This window comes from Artemia sp. Qi Xiang Cuo, chromosome 5 (genome assembly GCF_049724085.1).
Source record: "Artemia sp. Qi Xiang Cuo chromosome 5, ASM4972408v1, whole genome shotgun sequence".
NCBI lineage: Eukaryota > Metazoa > Arthropoda > Branchiopoda > Anostraca > Artemiidae > Artemia > Artemia sp. Qi Xiang Cuo.
The window spans coordinates 59,836,466-59,858,283 of NC_142798.1; the positions used below are offsets into that span (position 1 = coordinate 59,836,466).

General features: G+C 33.2%; 1 protein-coding gene across 3 annotated transcripts in view; it reads left to right on the top strand.

Moving 5' to 3' along the window:
- Window positions 1–21,818, top strand: part of Ku80 (X-ray repair cross-complementing protein 5 Ku80) — a 122,179-nt gene that overhangs the window by 98,468 nt on the left and 1,893 nt on the right. For all 3 annotated transcript variants that reach the window (XM_089089793.1, XM_089089791.1, XM_089089792.1), the window contains 4 exons: window positions 2,115–2,384; window positions 12,688–12,845; window positions 14,763–14,978; window positions 20,153–20,283. In XM_089089793.1, coding sequence (XP_088945919.1) covers window positions 2,115–2,384; window positions 12,688–12,845; window positions 14,763–14,978; window positions 20,153–20,283 — 775 coding nt within the window. The remainder of the gene's footprint in view (window positions 1–2,114; window positions 2,385–12,687; window positions 12,846–14,762; window positions 14,979–20,152; window positions 20,284–21,818) is intronic.

Genomic DNA, 21,818 nt, shown 5'->3' on the forward strand with positions numbered 1-21,818 from the left:
TTTTTAGCCTCTAAATAGAAAACGAAAAAATGAAAACAAAACAGAAACGGTCGTATACTTGATGAAATTATTTTAAATAGTCTTAAATTCATTTACTCGATATTCAATATTTTTAATTTGAGGCTTAAAAATGGAACCTGGAAAAAGAAAAAAAGATATTAGTCATATATTATACAGAATTATTTTAAATATTATGAAATTCACGAACTTGAAATGCTTTCTTCAGCTGCCTCTTCCTCTTTGGCAGCCTCGGAACCTCTATGTATAAACATCTACAGTATCCTAATCTCAATATTACATAGTATTTGTGACGACCTACTAGAATTTACCAATTTTTTAATTGTTGTTGTTTTAATTGTTGTTGTTTTAATTTTTTGATTTTTATAGGTTTGCACCAAGGGTCCCAGCAAGATTGACTTTTCAATTTTCAAAAATTACGCAACGTAAATCTAATGATTACCAACTATCGATTTTGGCTCCAAAACTGGTAAATTTGGAACCAGCCTTTGGCTCAATATGGCCTCCGGCCAAACTTCTATAAAATTATGCTAATCGTCTAATTTCCTACCCCAGAGGGCTTAGGGCAAGCATTCGGCAGGTTTTGTAATATTAAGTGCATATCTATGGCTGCATATTTGCTGAATTTTAGCTATGTGTGTCTCCATTGTCAAACATTCGTAAGTAGTGACTCACAAATCATTAAATACCAGCTTCGATTTGAATTTGTGAAATACGCACTTATGTTTTTTTTTTTATTTAGGATAGGCATCTACTCACTCAAGATCAATCTGTAAATAATATCTAATCAATTATGAATCGAATGAAGTGTTGCATAGTTCATGTAATTTATGCCTAAGAAAAAGAGTCTGAAGGACTTGGTACTTCACAGATGAAAATTGTCAGTTAGATGAAAAATGCGAGTCTAAAACTGAATTTCTTGTAAGCTCTCCGGCTACTCTAACTGCGTTCACTGGAATCGTTCAGGAGGATCCGTTGATATATTTCCTATGCTTTGAAATGAAAAGGTTGCACACAATTCTCCTTGATACATAATTTATTCCTAAAATGCCCCGTGAATAATCATCTTTTCAGAATCCTCACTTGTCTCAGCCCTCTCAAACCAATCTCCCAGGCTGTGGGTTGGATTAATTTTCTTTGCATTACAAGACAATTTCTGCTCGAGACGAACGTAGAAAAATTTCTTGCAAAAAAAAAAAAAAAAAAAAAGACAGCGGAGGGACGTCACACTTTGTATCTACTCAGCGTTGTTGCGTTGAGTATGAAACTTGACAAAACTGCTTTTACCTTTGTTTCGTATAAGAAGAAAATTTTGGCGAAAAAATTTAATTTTTTTTTATTGCAGAAGACCCCTTCCTCTTCTCAAATAAATTGCAACTGTTCATTGATTTCAAAAGAACTATAATGTAGTTCTTATGGAGATTCATTTTAATATCTACTAGATAAAGTGCTTCAGAAAAAACAGTGAGCTGTACGGCCCAAATTAACAGGAACTTTAAATTTCCTCCTTTTTTTAACCAAAGAATAGTATTTGTTTTACGACTTTAATATAAGTTTCTTTTTTAATGAAGAAGCTGTATATTTTGCTATACTTAATCCGCATAGTCAATCTAGGTTCCGTCTGTAAATAAACGATCGATATATTACATGAATATCCATTTTTACTTATTTTTCGCCATGTTGGTGTAAATCTCTGGAATAGCCTTCCCGTCTGTATTAGAGGGGCTTTGGGGCGGTTTCTTGCATTATTTCTTAGTCGTGACAAAGATTGAGAGAATTTTGATTGTGAGTTTCATGATGCAAATTATATCTTTTGTTTTAGTTTTTTTCTTTATTTCTTCTTCTAACATCCTTCTTGAGTATTTCTTTTTTTTATGTTTGTATTGTTGATTTAATTAGCGTGATTTAACTAGTTAAATCGTTGCGGACAAGTCAATTGACCTTCTAGCAATGATTATTTCCTTAATTTATTACTTTTGTTTTATGAACTGATTAAAATAAACTTAGATTATATACTCTAATAAACAGAAAAGACAAAATAGATCTTTTATCAAACTCTAAAAGATTTTACTCATTGCTTTTTAATATATTAATAGGAGAGAATTATATAGAAGTGTTGATACACTTGATCCATATACGCAATATGTTTACCAAGTTTTGAGCCATCGCCAATTACACCCAGAAGAGCCGATTAAAGAATTTATGGAGGATGCAAAAAGACAAGCCATGAAACCTTTGGAAGTGTCGGAGGAGCTTAAAGAAAATGCAACCCTATCTCTGAAAAGAGTCGCTGAAGTTTTTCCTACTGAAATTGTCGAGAAAAGGAAGAGAAAAGTTGAAGAGCTGAAAATCGGACAAAGAGAGGAGTAAGTTTTACTTGTCAGTTAAGTATAGGATATCTAAGTATATTTCAAGGGTTCTTGTTAAGCAAACAATATTGACAAGTAAATTGCCAGTAATTGAGCAACACTACTAGTAATCTTGTGAATAATGCACATATCTATAGCACTGAAGTACTATTGAAAAGGCAGCGATATCTCTGAAGAGTTGCTGTAGTTTTTTTGTGAAGTTTTCGGGAAAAGAAAGAGGAAAGTCTAAGAGCTGAAAATTGGACAAAGGGAGGAGTAAGTTTTACTTGTCAGTTAAGTATAGGATATCTAAGTATATTTCAAGGGTTCTTGTTAAGCAAACAATATTGACAAGTAAATTGCCAGTAATTGAGCAACACTACTAGTAATCTTGTGAATAATGCACATATCTATAGCACTGAAGTACTATTGAAAAGGCAGCGATATCTCTGAAGAGTTGCTGTAGTTTTTTTTGTGAAGTTTTAGGGAAAAGAAAGAGGAAATTCTAAGAGCTGAAAATTGGACAAAGGGAGGAGTAAGTTTTACTTGTCAGTTAAGTATAGGATATCTAAGTATATTTCAAGGGTTCTTGTTAAGCAAACAATATTGACAAGTAAATTGCCAGTAATTGAGCAACACTACTAGTAATCTTGTGAATAATGAACATATCTATAGCACTGAAGTACTATTGAAAAGGCAGCGATATCTCTGAAGAGTTGCTGTAGTTTTTTTGTGAAGTTTTCGGGAAAAGAAAGAGGAAAGTCTAAGAGCTGAAAATTGGACAAAGGGAGGAGTAAGTTTTACTTGTCAGTTAAGTATAGGATATCTAAGTATATTTCAAGGGTTCTTGTTAAGCAAACAATATTGACAAGTAAATTGCCAGTAATTGAGCAACACTACTAGTAATCTTGTGAATAATGCACATATCTATAGCACTGAAGTACTATTGAAAAGGCAGCGATATCTCTGAAGAGTTGCTGTAGTTTTTTTTGTGAAGTTTTCGGGAAAAGAAAGAGGAAAGTCTAAGAGCTGAAAATTGGACAAAGAGAGGAGTAAGTTTTAGTTGTCAGTTAAGTATAGGATAGCTAAGTATATTTAAATGGTTCTTGTTAAGCAAACAATATTGACAAGTAAATTGCCAGTAATTGAGCAACACTACTAGTAATCTTGTGAATAATGCACATATCTATAGCACTGAAGTACTATTGAAAAGGCAGCGATATCTCTGAAGAGTTGCTGTAGTTTTTTTGTGAAGTTTTCGGGAAAAGAAAGAGGAAAGTCTAAGAGCTGAAAATTGGACAAAGGGAGGAGTAAGTTTTACTTGTCAGTTAAGTATAGGATATCTAAGTATATTTCAAGGGTTCTTGTTAAGCAAACAATATTGACAAGTAAATTGCCAGTAATTGAGCAACACTACTAGTAATCTTGTGAATAATGCACATATCTATAGCACTGAAATACTATTGAAAAGGCAGCGATATCTCTGAAGAGTTGCTGTAGTTTTTTTTGTGAAGTGTTCGGGAAAAGAAAGAGGAAAGTCTAAGAGCTGAAAATTGGACAAAGGGAGGAGTAAGTTTTACTTGTCAGTTAAGTATAGGATATCTAAGTATATTTCAAGGGTTCTTGTTAAGCAAACAATATTGACAAGTAAATTGCCAGTAATTGAGCAACACTACTAGTAATCTTGTGAATAATGCACATATCTATAGCACTGAAGTACTATTGAAAAGGCAGCGATATCTCTGAAGAGTTGCTGTAGTTTTTTTGTGAAGTTTTCGGGAAAAGAAAGAGGAAAGTCTAAGAGCTGAAAATCGGACAAAGAGAGGAGTAAGTTTTACTTGTCAGTTAAGTATAGGATATCTAAGTATATTTCAAGGGTTCTTGTTAAGCAAACAATATTGACAAGTAAATTGCCAGTAATTGAGCAACACTACTAGTAATCTTGTGAATAATGCACATATCTATAGCACTGAAATACTATTGAAAAGGCAGCGATATCTCTGAAGAGTTGCTGTAGTTTTTTTTGTGAAGTTGTCGGGAAAAGAAAGAGGAAAGTCTAAGAGCTGAAAAGTGGACAAAGGGAGGAGTAAGTTTTACTTGTGAGTTATGTATATGATTTCTAAGTATATTTCAAGGGTTCTTGTTAAGCAAACAATATTGACAAGTAAATTGCCAGTAATTGAGCAACACTACTAGTAATCTTGTGAATAATGCACATATCTATAGCACTGAAGTACTATTGAAAAGGCAGCGATATCTCTGAAGAGTTGCTGTAGTTTTTTTTGTGAAGTTTTCTGGCAAAGAAAGAGGAAATTCTAAGAGCTGAAAATTGGACAAAGGGAGGAGTAAGTTTTACTTGTCAGTTAAGTATAGGATATCTAAGTATATTTCAAGGGTTCTTGTTAAGCAAACAATATTGACAAGTAAATTGCCAGTAATTGAGCAACACTACTAGTAATCTTGTGAATAATGCACATATCTATAGCACTGAATTACTATTGAATAGGCAGCGATATCTCTGAAGAGTTGCTGTAGTTTTTTTTGTGAAGTTTTCGGGAAAAGAAAGAGGAAAGTCTAAGAGCTGAAAATTGGACAAAGGGAGGAGTAAGTTTTAGTTGTCAGTTAAGTATAGGATATCTAAGTATATTTAAATGGTTCTTGTTAAGCAAACAATATTGACAAGTAAATTGCCAGTAATTGAGCAACACTACTAGTAATCTTGTGAATAATGCACATATCTATAGCACTGAAGTACTATTGAAAAGGCAGCGATATCTCTGAAGAGTTGATGTAGTTTTTTTTTTGTAGTAGTAGGGAAAAGAAAGAGGAAATTCTAAGAGCTGAAAATTTGACAAAGGGATGAGTAAGTTTTAATTGTCAGTTAAGTATATGATATCTAAGTATATTTCAAGGGTTCTTGTTAAGCAAACAATATTGACAAGTAAATTGCCAGTAATTGAGCAACACTACTAGTAATCTTGTGAATAATGCACATATCTATAGCACTGAAGTACTATTGAAAAGGCAGCAATATCTCTGAAGAGTTGCTGTAGTTTTTTTTGTGAAGTTTTCGGGAAAAGAAAGAGTAAATTCTAAGAGCTGAAAATTGGACAAAGGGAGGAGTAAGTTTTACTTGTGAGTTAAGTATAGGATATCTAAGTATATTTAAAGGGTTCTTGTTAAGCAAACAATATTGACAAGTAAATTGCCAGTAATTGAGCAACACTACTAGTAATCTTGTGAATAATGCACATATCTATAGCACAGAAATACTATTGAAAAGGCAGCGATATCTCTGAAGAGTTGATGTAGTTTTTTTTTTGAAGTTTTAGGGAAAAGAAAGAGGAAAGTCTAAGAGCTGAAAATAGGACAAAGAGAGGAGTAAGTTTTACTTGTCAGTTAAGTATAGGATATCTAAGTATATTTCAAGTGTTATTGTTAAGCAAACAATATTGACAAGTAAATTGCCAGTAATTGAGCAACACTACTAGTAATCTTGTGAATAATGCACATATCTATAGCACTGAAGTACTATTGAAAAGGCAGCGATATCTCTGAAGAGTTGCTGTAGTTTTTTTGTGAAGTTTTCGGGAAAAGAAAGAGGAAAGTCTAAGAGCTGAAAATTGGACAAAGGGAGGAGTAAGTTTTACTTGTCAGTTAAGTATAGGATATCTAAGTATATTTCAAGGGTTCTTGTTAAGCAAACAATATTGACAAGTAAATTGCCAGTATTTGAGCATCACTACTAGTAATCTTGTGAATAATGCACATATCTATAGCACTGAAATACTATTGAAAAGGCAGCAATATCTCTGAAGAGTTGCTGTAGTTTTTTTTGTGAAGTTTTAGGGAAAAGAAAGTGGAAAGTCTAAGAGCTGAAAATCGGACAAAGGGAGGAGTAAGTTTTACTTGTCAGTTAAGTATAGGATATCTAAGTATATTTAAAGTGTTCTTGTTAAGCAAACAATATTGACAAGTAAATTGCCAGTAATTGAGCAACACTACTAGTAATCTTGTGAATAATGCACATATCTATAGCACTGAAGTACTATTGAAAAGGCAGCAATATCTCTGAAGAGTTGCGGTAGTTTTTTTTGTGAAGTTTTAGGGAAAAGAAAGAGGAAATTCTAAGAGCTGAAAATTGGACTATGGGAGGAGTAAGTTTTAATTGTCAGTTAAGTATAGGATATCTAAGTATATTTCAAGGGTTCTTGTTAAGCAAACAATATTGACAAGTAAATTGCCAGTAATTGAGCAACACTACTAGTAATCTTGTGAATAATGCACATATCTATAGCACTGAAGTACTATTGAAAAGGCAGCGATATCTCTGAAGAGTTGCTGTAGTTTTTTTGTGAAGTTTTCGGGAAAAGAAAGAGGAAAGTCTAAGAGCTGAAAATTGGACAAAGAGAGGAGTAAGTTTTACTTGTCAGTTAAGTATAGGATATCTAAGTATATTTCAAGGGTTCTTGTTAAGCAAACAATATTGACAAGTAAATTGCCAGTAATTGAGCAACACTACTAGTAATCTTGTGAATAATGCACATATCTATAGCACTGAAGTACTATTGAAAAGGCAGCAATATCTCTGAAGAGTTGCTGTAGTTTTTTTGTGAAGTTTTCGGGAAAAGAAAGAGGAAAGTCTAAGAGCTGAAAATTGGACAAAGGGAGGAGTAAGTTTTACTTGTCAGTTAAGTATAGGATATCTAAGTATATTTCAAGGGTTCTTGTTAAGCAAACAATATTGACAAGTAAATTGCCAGTAATTGAGCAACACTACTAGTAATCTTGTGAATAATGCACATATCTATAGCACTGAAATACTATTGAAAAGGCAGCGATATCTCTGAAGAGTTGCTGTAGTTTTTTTTGTGAAGTTTTCGGGAAAAGAAAGAGGAAAGTCTAAGAGCTGAAAATTTGACAAAGGGAGGAGTAAGTTTTAATTGTGAGTTAAGTATAGGATATCTAAGTATATTTAAAGGGTTCTTGTTAAGCAAACAATATTGACAAGTAAATTGCCAGTAATTGAGCAACACTACTAGTAATCTTGTGAATAATGCACATATCTATAGCACTGAAGTACTATTGAAAAGGCAGCGATATCTCTGAAGAGTTGCTGTAGTTTTTTTGTGAAGTTTTCGGGAAAAGAAAGAGGAAAGTCTAAGAGCTGAAAATTGGACAAAGGGAGGAGTAAGTTTTACTTGTCAGTTAAGTATAGGATATCTAAGTATATTTCAAGGGTTCTTGTTAAGCAAACAATATTGACAAGTAAATTAACAGCAATTGAATAACAAATTACTAGTAATCTTGTCAATGTATACACCTGGAGTACAGTTTCTTTATTTTTCTAAATATTAAGAGTAAAGAGATGCTTATTTTCTGCATTGTTCTTCGAATTGGTTGTCCTTTGCCAGAACCTTGTAAACCACTCATTTTGGTACTGGTGCATTATGCGGGCACCGCGAAGAAGTCAAGTTTGGTTAATGCTAATGAAATAAAATAAAATAGGATGATTTGGGCTATATATTTGCACATTAGGGTGTGAGAGGGGGGGGGGGGGGGGTAAAGAATAGCATATATTAAATACGTAACCAAACCAAGGTACCTTCCCCCCCTAAACTCCAAAAAACAATCGATTAAATATTGTAACTCACTGAGAAACCACGGCCTTTCAATCATTTATATATAGCGGTCTCTTGCAAATAGTCCGTTTGACGGGTTTCGTGACTAGTTTCCTTGGTACAGTATATAGCGGTGGGCCCGCATAATGCACCAGTACCCTCATTTTTTTTTGCTGGACGTGAATACTAGGTTTTGCCATTCTAGTATGTATGTACTAGGTTTTGGCTGTGCAAAATCGGTCTGTTTCCGCCTCTTGTGTTATATCTCAGATTAGATCTCAGAAAATATAACAGATAGTAAAATTGTGACTCTGCCACTGGGATCCCCGTTTTGTAATTGGAGAGGGCCCATCCTTAATTAAAGATTGTAATTTTGTGTAGAAACTAGCTTTTGACCGAGGATAGCTGAAATGGAGTTAATAAATAAGCCTATAGCCAATTAACTTAGCAATATATTATTCAACCTGACTAAATGGCTGCTCTTTTGAATTTAATTTTGAATTAACTGGCTTTGTTGATTATTTTTTTAAATCACCTTTTTTGGTCAACGACATTTCAGATATGAAGACATTCAGTTTACAAACATAAGCTGTCGATAATTGTTCTAACAGTATAAGGGAGATATTTATGTATAATTTGTGAAAATGCAATCCTTAATGGAAATAGGAATGGTTTCCATTTCTTGTACTAGTTATGAGACACCATGCGTAATTATACGGATAAGTCCATTCACTTCTAGCCCTTAAATGGAGGAAAAGATTACAATTTACTTCCTGGGAGGATAGTATTAGAAAAAAATTGCACTTTTGGTTATTATTTGTTTATTAGAACAACACTGCACAAAGCCAAGGGCTTGGTGGGGGGGGGGGTGAGGGGTTCCCTATCCCAGTTCCCACCCCACTCTGCCTTTGGGCAAGGCTATATAATTCTATGAATATTTTTGAAAGCTTAAAATCTGACTAAATACTTCTTTTAACGAATGATGGCAATCATTTTCTAAAGTTCTTGAGGAAGCATGGTAGAAACGCGTTCCACTCGTCACTCATCCTTATTTAGTTCAACCGTGTAACTCAATGCCATGTGTTCCCACTTAATTTAAAAAAACACTATTCATCCTTAACCCGGTTCAAATGATATCCATCTGTTTCAACCCTGTGTAATCAGCTCCTTGCATTCCTGAGGGTGATCTGTCACCTTGAGGGCGATTGAAAGCTTTTATTTATTTTTATTGTTCTGCAAACTAACTTTCATCTAAGTAGCGATACCTAAATAGTATTACGTCTAAGATTATTCTTCATAATAACACTGTGTTATTATTAATTGAAAAAATGCTTAAATGAGAGGATTTGCCTCCTATCGACATTTCTGTGCATTTACTTGTAAATAAAATCTCCTATAGAATAGTTTCAATGATCAAATTTTGTTTGAAAGTCGTCCAGTTACCGAGTGACAACTTAATTAAGGCAGCTTGTGAAGATTTACTCTCGCAGAGGAAAAAAAAGGTCGTGGCCACTAAACATTAAAGATATTTTAAACAAAACAGGATTTTCTTTTGTTTAGAATGAAGGTAGAGGACCAATGGATATAAATGCAAATTGGGAGAATGAAATTAAGATAGTACTAGAGAATCAAATGATCCAAAAATGGAGTGAGGAGATTCAAAAGTCAGAAACATTAAAATCTTATAAGAAATAAGGATGTTAAGGTGGTTTATGGACAGGAGTTCTACCTTAAGCTGAATTTACCAGCTAGATACTTGACATTGTGAATACAACTCAGGGCTAACTGCCTGCCAATCAACGCAAGATTTAAAAGATATGATTAAGAAAGATGTCCCAATGAAGTCAGATATACTTGCCTGCTTTGTAGAGTTAAAGAAGATTATTTGATGCATTGCTTAAGCCGGTGCCAGGGGATCTCTGCGATAAGGGAAGAAATATTTGGAAAAAATTAATTGATATTTCCAGGTGTCTTAAATAGTACGTCGCCTCAGTTCATTTGTAAAATAGCAAGGCATCTGGAAATTTAGTTAAATAAAACGAGTAAAGCTTAACTTATTTTCAATTAATATCAAGTTTAAGAAAATATAATGAAGAACTTTAAAATGGGTGGTCTAATTCCAAGTTAATTCTTAAGTGGGTGGAATTACGAGGCAACGTGACGTCACTTCAAATATAATTCTTATTTATCGTTCTTTTATAGATAAGTGGTAGTTATTAATATATTTGCAAAGAGTGTTGAATGAGCAATTGCATTGCATTTCTCTTTTGCTACTAAAGTGTTGAGTTCTACTTAAATTAAAAAAAAGAAGTAAATTAAGTGTAGGTTTCTAAGTGTATGTTGTTAAAGCAACTTGTTCTTAAGTTTCATTTAAGTGTTTGTTGATGTTGGCTGATACAAGTTCATTATGTTTGTGCTTTTTATGATGATCGCCGATGTAAGTTTATTATATTTGTGCTTTTTTTGTGTTCATGGCCGTATTTTTGGCTTTAATACACACTTATCTTATAGCTACAAAAAAAGAAAAAAAAGAGAGATTGCTTTCGTATGGTTATGTGCTAAAAAGTATGCTTTAATTTCGGTGATTTACCCCTGGTTTGTTGTTTTGTAAACCAATCACATTAGTTATTAAGCATAAGTTAGAAAGGGAAGTCAATCGACCCTGCCTTTTAAAAACCTGATAGGTTTTCCTGTGTTCCTGTGTCAAATTTTAAGCCATCTAAAAGAACGGAAAGTTAAATTCCACTTGATTGGTTCTTCTGCGTGAAATTTTAAGCTCGTAAAAAAATGAAAAATTTTCAGTCACACGTTTTTTTTGAAAACCGTACCTCTATTTCTCTCTGATTGCACTGTACTGCTGCAGCGGACTTGGTAAAGTGTACTTGTTTTAGATTTCCAAAACATTAGAGTTAACATGAGAAACAGAGCTTTGTATAACATGGTTCACCCACAGAACGGCTATTAAGTTGTTTTTTTTTCTACTCCACATGCACCCAAAGAGGAAGACCGGGGATTAAAATAGGGATATAAGGATATAGAGGAAAATAGGGATATAGAGGAAAATAGGGATTTCCTCTAAAATAGGTTTGAAGGAACCTTCAGAAACACAGGAGCATACACGCTTGTTTTTGTGAGTTTTTAACCCCTCTTTACCCCGTCAAAATGTCGTAATAACCATTTTTCTTCATATAAAGGTACTTGTCTTCTATATTTTAATCTTAATAGTTATTTGAGCGCCAGATTTTAGGCCTATCTATTTTCTAATAAGGCACTGAAAGCGTCAACTATACAACTTGCAGTGCGTAATGGATACTCCTTATAAAAAAGAAAGTAAAACAAAACATATAAACTATTAAATATAGTCTAATGCCATATAGCGAAGCCATTATTTTAGAATACTACCCTTTTGAAGAAGCTATTGCCCAGCATCCAAATAAGATAAAAATAAATAAAAGTATTTTATTATGATGAATTTGAAATTGAATTGATAGCCTAGCTGCCTAGCTAATTGGTTGGAGGCCATCGTCCAATGTCTTAACTGAGGTCATCGTCAAACGTCCAACGTCGGAGGTCATCGTCCAACGTCCAATGTTGACTTAGGGTTGGATAATACTCCTAAAGTGGAAGGTTCCGGTTCCGCTCGTTGCATTCTTTTTCCATTTAAAAGCAATTTTTCTAAATCTTAATTATTACAAGTTTAATTAAATGTCATGGGCTCCTGTCCCTCCCATTTCAAATAAAGTTCACTATGTGTGAGGCTGAATGAGTCTACGGTACAATTTAGCTTCAAATTTAGTTTTCTACCATCTATAATTCGTGACAATCAAGTGTTTGGCTAGCCTATTAGAAGCTATATGTAACAAGAACCTGATTTTGTCAAACTGATATCCCCATTCCTTAGACCTCATTTTTCCTTTTGCACTTGTTTCAATTCAATTTAAATTCTTTAGGCAAAATTTAGTTTGCTACCATCTAGAATTCGTGACAATCAAGTGTTTGGCTAGCCTATTAAAAGCTATATAAAGAAGCTATTAGAGCCTGATTTTGTCAAACTGATATCCCCATTCCTTAAACCTCATTTTTCGTTTTTACTTGTTTTAATTTAATTTCTTTCGCAAAATTTAGTTCACTACCATCTAGAGTTCGTGACAATCAAGTGTTTGGCTAGTCTATTAGAAGCTATATATAGAAGCTATTAGAGCCTGATTTTGTCAAACTGATATCCCCATTCATTAAACCTCATTTTTCGTTTTGAACTTGTTTTAATTTAATTTAATTTCTCCCAAAGTATATTTGAATTGAAAATATGCAACCGTTAGGCTTTTTTTTTTTTTTTTTTTTTTTTTTTTTTTTTTTTGCTTCAGAATCTTTGATATGCCCATATAATGGGGAAGATTAGAAAGCAAGCAATGGACTTGCTTAGATTACCTTTGGAAAGGCTTATTTATAAATTTTCGATACATAAAGTTTAATGAGCTTGTTGTTGAAATCGCTTCATAATCATTGAATTGATCGTTGCTGAGTCTCTAAAAATTAAAGTTTGATTTCTGTTTTTAGAGTGTCTTATTAATTGCAACTAAATAATGCTACTTCTACAGAACATTGATTTCAAATTACATTCAACGTGTGTACCTTTCTGTTTGAAAATGCCTGCTTATGAGTTCCCACTTCCAAAAAAGTAGTTGCTATCTTTCTTACAGAGAGGTTTTACCTACTCCTGGACCAAGCGGAGTCCAACCAACAGCTGGAGAGCTTAGTATAGCGGACATACTGGGTAGCAAAGTAACTGCTGTTGGGACTGTTGCGCCCATAGATGATTTCCAGACGCTTATTAATAGGGGAGAGGATGCAAGACTTGGTAGGAATTTTTTTTTAACAGTTCAGATTTTAAACGTCTTGTTTACATATTCAGCGTTGCGAAAAAATTCAGCTCAAGAAATTTGTAGTCTTTTTGAAAAAAATGTAAAGGATTTACTTGAAAGTATGACTTCGAATGCGGAGAAAGCAAGGCCGTATACAGGGAGGGGGGCACCAGGTTTGAACCCGGTACCAGGCTTCAAGACACGGAAAATACAAATGGGATATTAGTCGATACACGTTTAAACTATTTCTATTCTGCATAGGAGGAAATTAAAATTACATGTTTTGGCAAAAGTAGAAAGATCAGCACTCTTGTTGTATAGCTGAATAGAATGCATCATATAAAATAATTAAGATATAAAACGTTTAATGTCTCGAGAACCAAATAATCTAGTGGTAATCTGGTTAGAGTAATCGTTAAAGGTGGGTAAGGTATAATTCAAAATTTTTAGAAATCATACCACTTAACGCCTATTTAATTACTGTATCATTATTCCTGCTATGAAACTGGTCGGGTTTCTGATTCATTGCATCATGTAAAGGACATTTCTTACCTTAGAAATAGCATCAATTGTTATGTTTCTTTTCTTTTTTTTTCTTTAGAAATGGACCAGCTATAAATGTCAGTTTTAAAAATCATATCACATAACGTCTGTTTAGCTACTATAGCCATTTTGTTTGTTATAGTAGCCAGGTTTCTGATCCATTGCTTTGTGGGAAGAAAATTTCTTAATCATCACTAATATCATCAATTTTTATGTGTTTTTTTCTGTTGTATTATCCGTGTTCAACGTTCCTGCGAGTGTTGAATCTTTTCACGGTGTGATATGTGCCTTCCCTCAAGTTGGCTGTAGACATATTTTTTCTATATACTAAATGCTGCATGTGGGGAGGTTGCCTAACATTGAGATGATGCATGATGTCTATGTTCCAGTTACTGAACGTCCATTTTCAACTTAAAACTTCAGTTATCTTTTAGTTTTTCTTCGGTTGGGAATTTTTCATATGAATTTCTAACGAGTTATTTTATTCCTGAAAGAAAACATCTAAATTAATTTATTGAAAAAAAAAATACTTGGTTTAAAATGGTAAAGTTACTTATTTACCATTGTTTGTAAGTGACGTTGTTCTGCCGAAATTGTTGATGTCTAGCAAGGGTTCTTAAAAGACGAATTAATTATTAAGGGATAAATTCGTGATATTGACGCTTAATTCTATTCTTTTGCTATAGGTCATGGGACAAATATTCAATTTAAATTCCATTATTCTTCCTTTACGGGTGATTTTCCTATACTAATACGATGCCATAATTAACAATCTTCTAGAATCGTTCTCTTTCTCATAGTAGTTTTTTCGTTCCCACTCGTCCTTTCCATCTCCTACTTTCTGCCTTTATTAAGTTTCTAACTATTGAAAACCATTCTGTTCCTTTTTTCCAAATCCCTTGTTCCTACTGTATTATGGTTTTACTGAATTTTAGTATATTTTTCGTTTAATGACGGATTTTCTATTGTGTGCTTAGGTTGATTATAAATATGCAATTTGTTTCGCATTAATTGACATTTTTTTTATAGATCTTTATTGTTTTTCTTATACCATGATTCGTGTATTTCTGGAAATTTTCCTTATAAGAATAAAACTATTAATTTTGTGAAATAAACTGTCATTCCTTTTTTAAGTAAGCTGGCACCCCTTCCCCAGACACGGCTTTGATCTATTCTGTGTATGACAACTTGAAAACGTTTTTCTGTAGTTAATGCAGAAGAAAGTTTCGAAATTCATGTGTAAGTAAAAAAATTGGTCTTAAAAACTCATATCTATATTTAAATCTGAGGAATATGTCTACAGGTTGTGTACTTGTGTATTTGTAAATATTTGAACGCGTTCTTTTAATTTTGTTATTTATTTATTTCAGCTTGCATCCAGCTAGAAGATGTGGTTATTCGACTTGTCGTTGAAGCTCCGCCAGTGTCAAATCATTACCTTGCGGTGAAAGCCATCGATTGTTTGAAAGCATTAAGAGCTTTCTGCGTAAAAGTCGATCCAGACATCTACAACATATGGATAAACAAACTGAAAAAAGCACTTCTAGAGAAAAACAATTTCGAATTTTTTAATGTAATTCGTGAAGGTAAGCGTGGAAAAACTATGGATCTAGTTTTTAGAATCCAATGGTTTGTAGATCTACTATGTACAGTTTGAAAATATGATTTATATTAACAAGGGTGACGATGCCTTTCTTGAACCTGTAAATTTTCGCATGATATGCCTCTAAACAGCTACAAGAAAGAGCATACACTACAGATATTATTATCGATGAATTAGCTACCGAATGGAACAAGTGGTGTGAGGGGGAGGGGACATTTCCCCCCGTATATTTGCTCCCCCTAGATTAGAAAAAAATAAACTTGTTTCGGTTTTTTAATTTAAAAGGGTTTTTTTTTTTTTTTTAAAGGCCTCCTGGATTTTGAAAAATGCATACCCCTTCCTAATTTCTGCGAATTGACGCTACTAAATAGAATTAAATTTATCCAGTATTTTTTTGTCAAGGATTATGTTCCTTGTGAGATATGCAATGTTGCAACAAGTTTGTAGCTGCAACTTGCACCAAAGGACAAAATACCTTATATCGCTTAACTTGTTGCTTTTACACCCATGCTTTAACTGATCCGAAATTGTGATATTACTAGACTTCTTCTCAGAGAATTACCTAAACTTCCTTAGAAGATAGGAACATTTTCTATTTCCTCATGTTTTTCATGCCTTTTCAAAGTATTTTTCAATCCAAAAAAAACGATACAAAGTAAATTATAAAAATATCAATTGATTGATCGATAAATTACTACTGCTAACAACTCACCGCAGCACCAAGCCGCCTGAGGCCAATACAGCTACGCACACTCCTCCTCCATCACAATCTATTCAAAGTCTCCCTTTTTACACCCTCCCACGAAGTCCCTATTTCCTTTAAATCTTTCTTTATGACGTCCTCCAATCCCAGACGAGGACGACCCGCTTTCCGTCTCTGAATGTCAACTATCGAATCTTAGTAAAATTGTAGTGTCACCTATAAAAACAGCAAAACCGTAGGTTTCAGAAAAACAAAGTAGAAAAAATTAACAGCCATTTTTCTTCTTTTTATGCTTATGTTTTTTGTAACCCGTAAAAAAGAGATACAATAAAAAAAATCGTTGTTTCGTGCTCCCTTTCTGTCTGGCCTGTCAGCAAACTATATAAGGACGAGTTTTCAATAGCTAATATTTCATATTGGTTTTATGGTTTGAAAGGAGATTTAGTTAATAAGGTGGTTTTCCTCTAAAATTTAAGACTTGGTCGAATAAAGCAATAAGGGGGGGTGGGTATAGCAGATTTTTTCGAAGTTTGTGCTATTTCATCTCTAGAAATTAAACAAAAAAGAAAAAATTGGCATTTAAGCCAAACCTTAACTACAAATCTGTAATTGGTTAACATACCATCTGTCTCCAGGGATTTCGTAAAAAATTTTGTAAACGAGTTTTTTTTTAACATATTACCAGAGCTTGTGTGCGTGGCAAACAAAGACGTCGCTGGTGTCTAAAAAATGGATTCTTTCCAGTGCTAAGGATTTGGTACGTTACCGGACTATTTAGTATGACTTTGAGCGTATCAAGATACGATTTTTCCGGTTATAATCCGTATTGAGCAGTTATTTAAATAAATGGCACTTGTGCTAATTAAGGGGGGCAGGAATGGGCATCCCCCCCCCCATAAATTGTAAAATACCTGTTTTGGGGTATTTTCATTGAAAAATGGTTTTCTTTTGATATTTTTTTTTTGGAAACATTGAAAAAACGATAAATTTGGCCCCCTAGATATTGAAATATATATTTTGCCTATCACCTCCCTAAATTTTCCTGAATTGACGCCACAGGAACGTGCTCTTGTTTTTCTTGCTCTTGTTTAACTTGCTCCTGTAACACAGTAACGTGCTCTTGGTTTTCCCCGACAACAGTTTTCAAGTTTGAAACTAAATATAATTTCGGGTATGTGTTAATTACAAGGAGAATATAGTTTTCTGCTACTCTTTGAATCGGAATCGACTGATCAAATCTTGAGAAAACTGATACTTTAAAACTCACACGCTTAATAATTTCCTTGATCCATTTTATGGCATAGAGCCTTGATGGAACTACAGGCAAAAATTGTTTATGGTTCAGTTTTATGCTCCAATTCTTTCTATTTTAAGTGCCAATAAAAGTAAATATAGAAAAAAACTTAATAATGACTTTGATAAAATAATTTTGCCCCTCGTCCTTAGGAAAAAGAAGACAAATAAAAACTTCACTTTTTACTTGTCTTCTTTTTCAAAGACCTACACAATGGTATTTGTCCCACTTTGTTCCTCGGGCCTGCATAAAGCTAGGACATTCTTATTCTATTTAAGTTATTATGACCACATTAGTGCGTTATTGTAATTTAATTATTCATTATCATCACAGCCATTTGTTGTAATACGAATCGCATTGATAGCAGTCCTAACTTATCATGTCCCAATAACACATATTTATGCTCCTATAGTCTTTTTGATCACCTGTCAAAACAAAGTGACATTTCATGATTCGAATATGCTCATCTAAGCGTTTGAAAAAATCACTCTTCCACTAAAAATATTCTAAACAGAATACTTGATTAGCAATTACGTTGACGACAATCAAAATATTTATTTTCAAGGTATAACATATTCTTAAGAAAGGTAAGGAGCATGCACGGTAAAGGTATTTTTATAGTCTTAATTTTTGTTAGCTTTACTATTATAAACTTTGGGCCGTTGGATATATCAGGAAAGCCCGCCCCACAATCAAAACGAGTTAAAAACTATCCAAAATCGAATTCCATCTACGCCCCTTGGTACCTTGATTTTAACTGGCTTCGTTTCGTTTTGTGCCTAATAAAATACTAGGCGTACAAAAAATATTTATTGAAACTCAAAATAATCGAATGCGTTTTTGAGCTATCCCCTAACCGTCGTAAATTAAGAAAATATGTTCTTGAATCTTTAACCGAAGTTTGATCCCAGGCCTTTATTTTTAAGTACTTGGAAAAAGAAAACATAGAAGATGACACAGACTTATTCCGTTTAAAATGGAAGTTTTTGTGTGCAGCTTTTCTTTGAGAGCGAACGAACTGCATTCTCCGCACGCGTGATTTGGCTAAGATTTTACACATGTGGATTATATGTTATAATTTTATGTTCTAACATGGATACAACTGGCCTAATTTTAAGAAAATTTCTTATTTTTGTAGTTACGAAATCTTTATTAGATGGTCTTAATAGAAAAAATACGTTTTTGCGTATGATAGAATGTGGATTATATGTTATAATCATATGTTGTAACATGGATACAACTGCCTAATTTAAAAAAAAATTCTTATTTTCGTAGTTACGAAATGTTTATTAGAAGGTCTTAATGGAAAATAAAAGCTGTTTTTGCTTATGATAGTTAACTTTTTGAAGTGAAAATGTATCTTGAATTTCTCTCATGAAAATGTTCTTCTAAAATTCCCCGAGGTTCAAAATACATGAAAGTACGGTATGACCAAACACTTGGTGGTCGTACCGTGTAGAAAATCGACAATTAAATTATTAGTTCTTTAAGATGTATTTGAAAAAAGTTAAAACATTCTAAACGTAATAGTCGTATCTAATAAACTGTAAGTTTTGGCAATTACAATTTTACCGATTGCATATGCTGCTCTGATTTACCTAGTTATTATCACTATATTTTTAGTTTTTATTGTTAGTTTGTATTAGTTATTCAAGGTCAGTTTCCTAGTTATGTAATTCACGTTAAAAATAATTTCTTTTTTTAAATAGTCAAACCGTTCCCGCTAATGAACGACCCTTGTCCATAGTAACCGAACCTCCAAATAACAGAGTTTTGAAAACCATATGTACAAATCAATGTCTTTTCTATGCTGGTCTAAAATATGTAGAATTCAAGCATAAATGTAACCTCTCAACTAATCAGTGTAAGGGAAATTGCATCATTTTAGGAAAATACGGATAACACGCCAGAAAAGAGGTGTGTTCTTAATTAAGAAATCACCATCGAGTTTAATGTAACCTTCAATGAAGGTTTCCCTCTCTTTTTTAATAACCATTTGAGTGGCCCCATCTACTTCACCGACTTAGTTATGCGCACCTAATTTGTTTATTATTTTAAAGAATTTTTGTGTTTGAAAGTAAAGACCATTGAAAAGTAAAAACCTAATTTGAAAAAATGTTAAAAACCTGTTATTATTATTATTTTATATGATTTACTTGTAGCTCATTTTATTAGCCGAATGAACTTAAACTGAAATAATTTGAAACTAATTTACGTCAGGGACATCTACCTATTTTTATGAACGTAAAGAGAATTTATTGGATTTAGCTGTATGGGTAATGCAGATTTAGTTCTTACGCAACTGTATTTATTATGCTTTCTTTTTACTTTAATCTGTGTACATTAACAAGCTAAGGTAATTTCTTAAACCACATTGGTTTGCCATAACAGAAAGAAAGAAAACGATCAAAAATGGGATTTTTAAAGGCCAAACGAAAATACTGAAGAAACACACAAAGCGACAATTCTGAGAGAACAACCGCTTCCCTTCTTCAGCGCGAACAAAATAATGAAATCACGGAAAATGCCGAAGAAAAAACAAAAAACAATCGCGGAAAGTCAACAAAACCAATTTAAAAACCAATAATAAAAGCCAAAAATTAAAAGACAAATGAAATTTAATAAAAGACCAAAAATTATAAGATTAAAATCAAATATCTAATAACCATAAAGGGAGTCATTCGCCAATATCCGTGCTTTGTACAAAATCCGAAAAATTCTGAACTGCCATCGGCCGATACTAACGATTTTTTTTTGGATTTTGTGCAAATCGCGGATATTGGCGAATAATTTTTATTGAATTTTATTTATCTTTTAATTTTTTAGTTGTTTTTTTCATTGGTTTTGTTGACTTTCCGCTTTTTTTTTCTTCGGCATTTTCCTTGATTATATTATTTTGTTCATGTTGAAGAAGAGAGGCGGTTGTTCTCTCGAAATATTCACTTTGTGTGTTTTTCTTCAGTGCTTTGTTTGACCTTTAAAAACCCCATTTTTGATCGTTTTCTTTCTTTCTATTAACAAGCTGTATTAATATCCTTTTAGCAGTATCAATACAAGCAATGAGACATTTTCTTTGAGGAATTTTCGGTAAATTTAGAAGCAGTAGTATAGATATCAAAGAATACACTAATACTCATCCTATTACTACTGTCTTATTTAGGTCACCTTGGTCCTATTTCGCCAGAGGAGAATCCAAATAGCCTGATACAAAGTAAGGACATTGAGGAGTTTTTCGAGGTTCAAAAAGAGGCAGAACCTGGATTTACAAAGGAGGTTGAAGAGGAAAATTTAGTAAGATTTTGTTGTAATTATATTTTCACTAAAAAGGTAACAATTTATTTCACGAAAAGGGTGCTCCCATTTCCACTCCAAGTAACTCTTACCTTATCAGAACTCTAAAACTAAATAACTGATACCGAAGAAAGAGCTAAAACCCTAATTATGCTATTTAGAGGTGTTTAAACTTCAAGACGTCCAAACCAAGACTTGGCAAGCTATGCATTTGTTGGTACTTCCACGTAACTTGGAAAAAGTTATATTTGTCCTAATTCTCCTATTCAATGGAGTTGACTTCAAGATTTCCCACTCAACACGTGGTAGAGTATGTATTTGTTGATACTTCTATGAGATTTGAGGTTAAGGGGAAATGGGCTCAAAAATTTGAAAAAAGCCACAGCTAGAAGCTACCAATAAGAGCCTTTGTTTAATTTGTCTACGATTTTTCTACTTTTAAACAAAAACTAGTTGGAGCTAAAACCCTTGGAATGACGAGTTAACTCTGTATCAGTTCTCCTATTCAGTTGAGTTGAATTCAAGCCGTCTTAACTAACACGTGACAGAGTGTATATTTGTAGATGCTTCTACGAGATTTTTAGGAAGAGTTACTATCAGTTAAAATGGGATCGTATCCCTAATGTCACCCAAGCCATAATTGTTTGAGATTTTTTGGAAGGGGAGGGGCACGAATTCTGAAACTTCGAGTTAGGAAAGGCGCCAACATATTTTTTTTTCTCCGGGTCCCCACGAAAGAGTGTGCATACTGTTTTTTTTCTCTTTTTATGCCGATCTGTCGACAGGCTCAGACATAATCGTTTTGTTCAGTTTTGCTGAGCATACAATTATGCTCGGGCATAATTGTATAATATCTCTTGAATATCCTCGTATTGATCATTTCATATCATGATAAACATTGAGACACTGTGATTAATGTCCAATTGTCTGGTAACTAAATCATTGTACATTCTACGATTATAAAGGTTTCAGATGCATTTATTTGAAAGTTTATAATATGTTTATCAGTAAATTCATATGAATAATCTGTCTTAAGAAGCTGTAAATATAAGTGAACAGTAAATAAGTGATCAAAGTATTTATGTGGATCAAAATGCAATGTTTTCTTTGAAACAGCCGCGTTTACAACCCTGTACTAATGGTACTTCTAAGCAACGAAGTTTAAACTGAATAATAAAGGCAACCAAAGTTTCTTTTTTTTTTTTTTTTTTTTTTGTAAACTCGAAGGTTCTTAAAGCAAAAGACAAAAGTCTCATCTTCTTTATTGTGTGGAAAGCAACAATATAATTTAAGAGATTTTCTCTTTAATTTTTTAGTTTCTGATATTATCTGATAATCAATCTCCGTGCTCGTCCAAGAAAGAATAATTCGAATTGTTGTACAAGAATTGAGAAAAATACCCATGGACTTTTTCAGCTGGTAGACGGTTTTCATTTTTTTTTTTCAAAAAGAAGAAAAACAAAAGAGCTGATTGACCTATGCTGCTTCGTAAAATCAAGTCTCTTTTTGTTTTGTCCATATAGAAAGTGATTTAA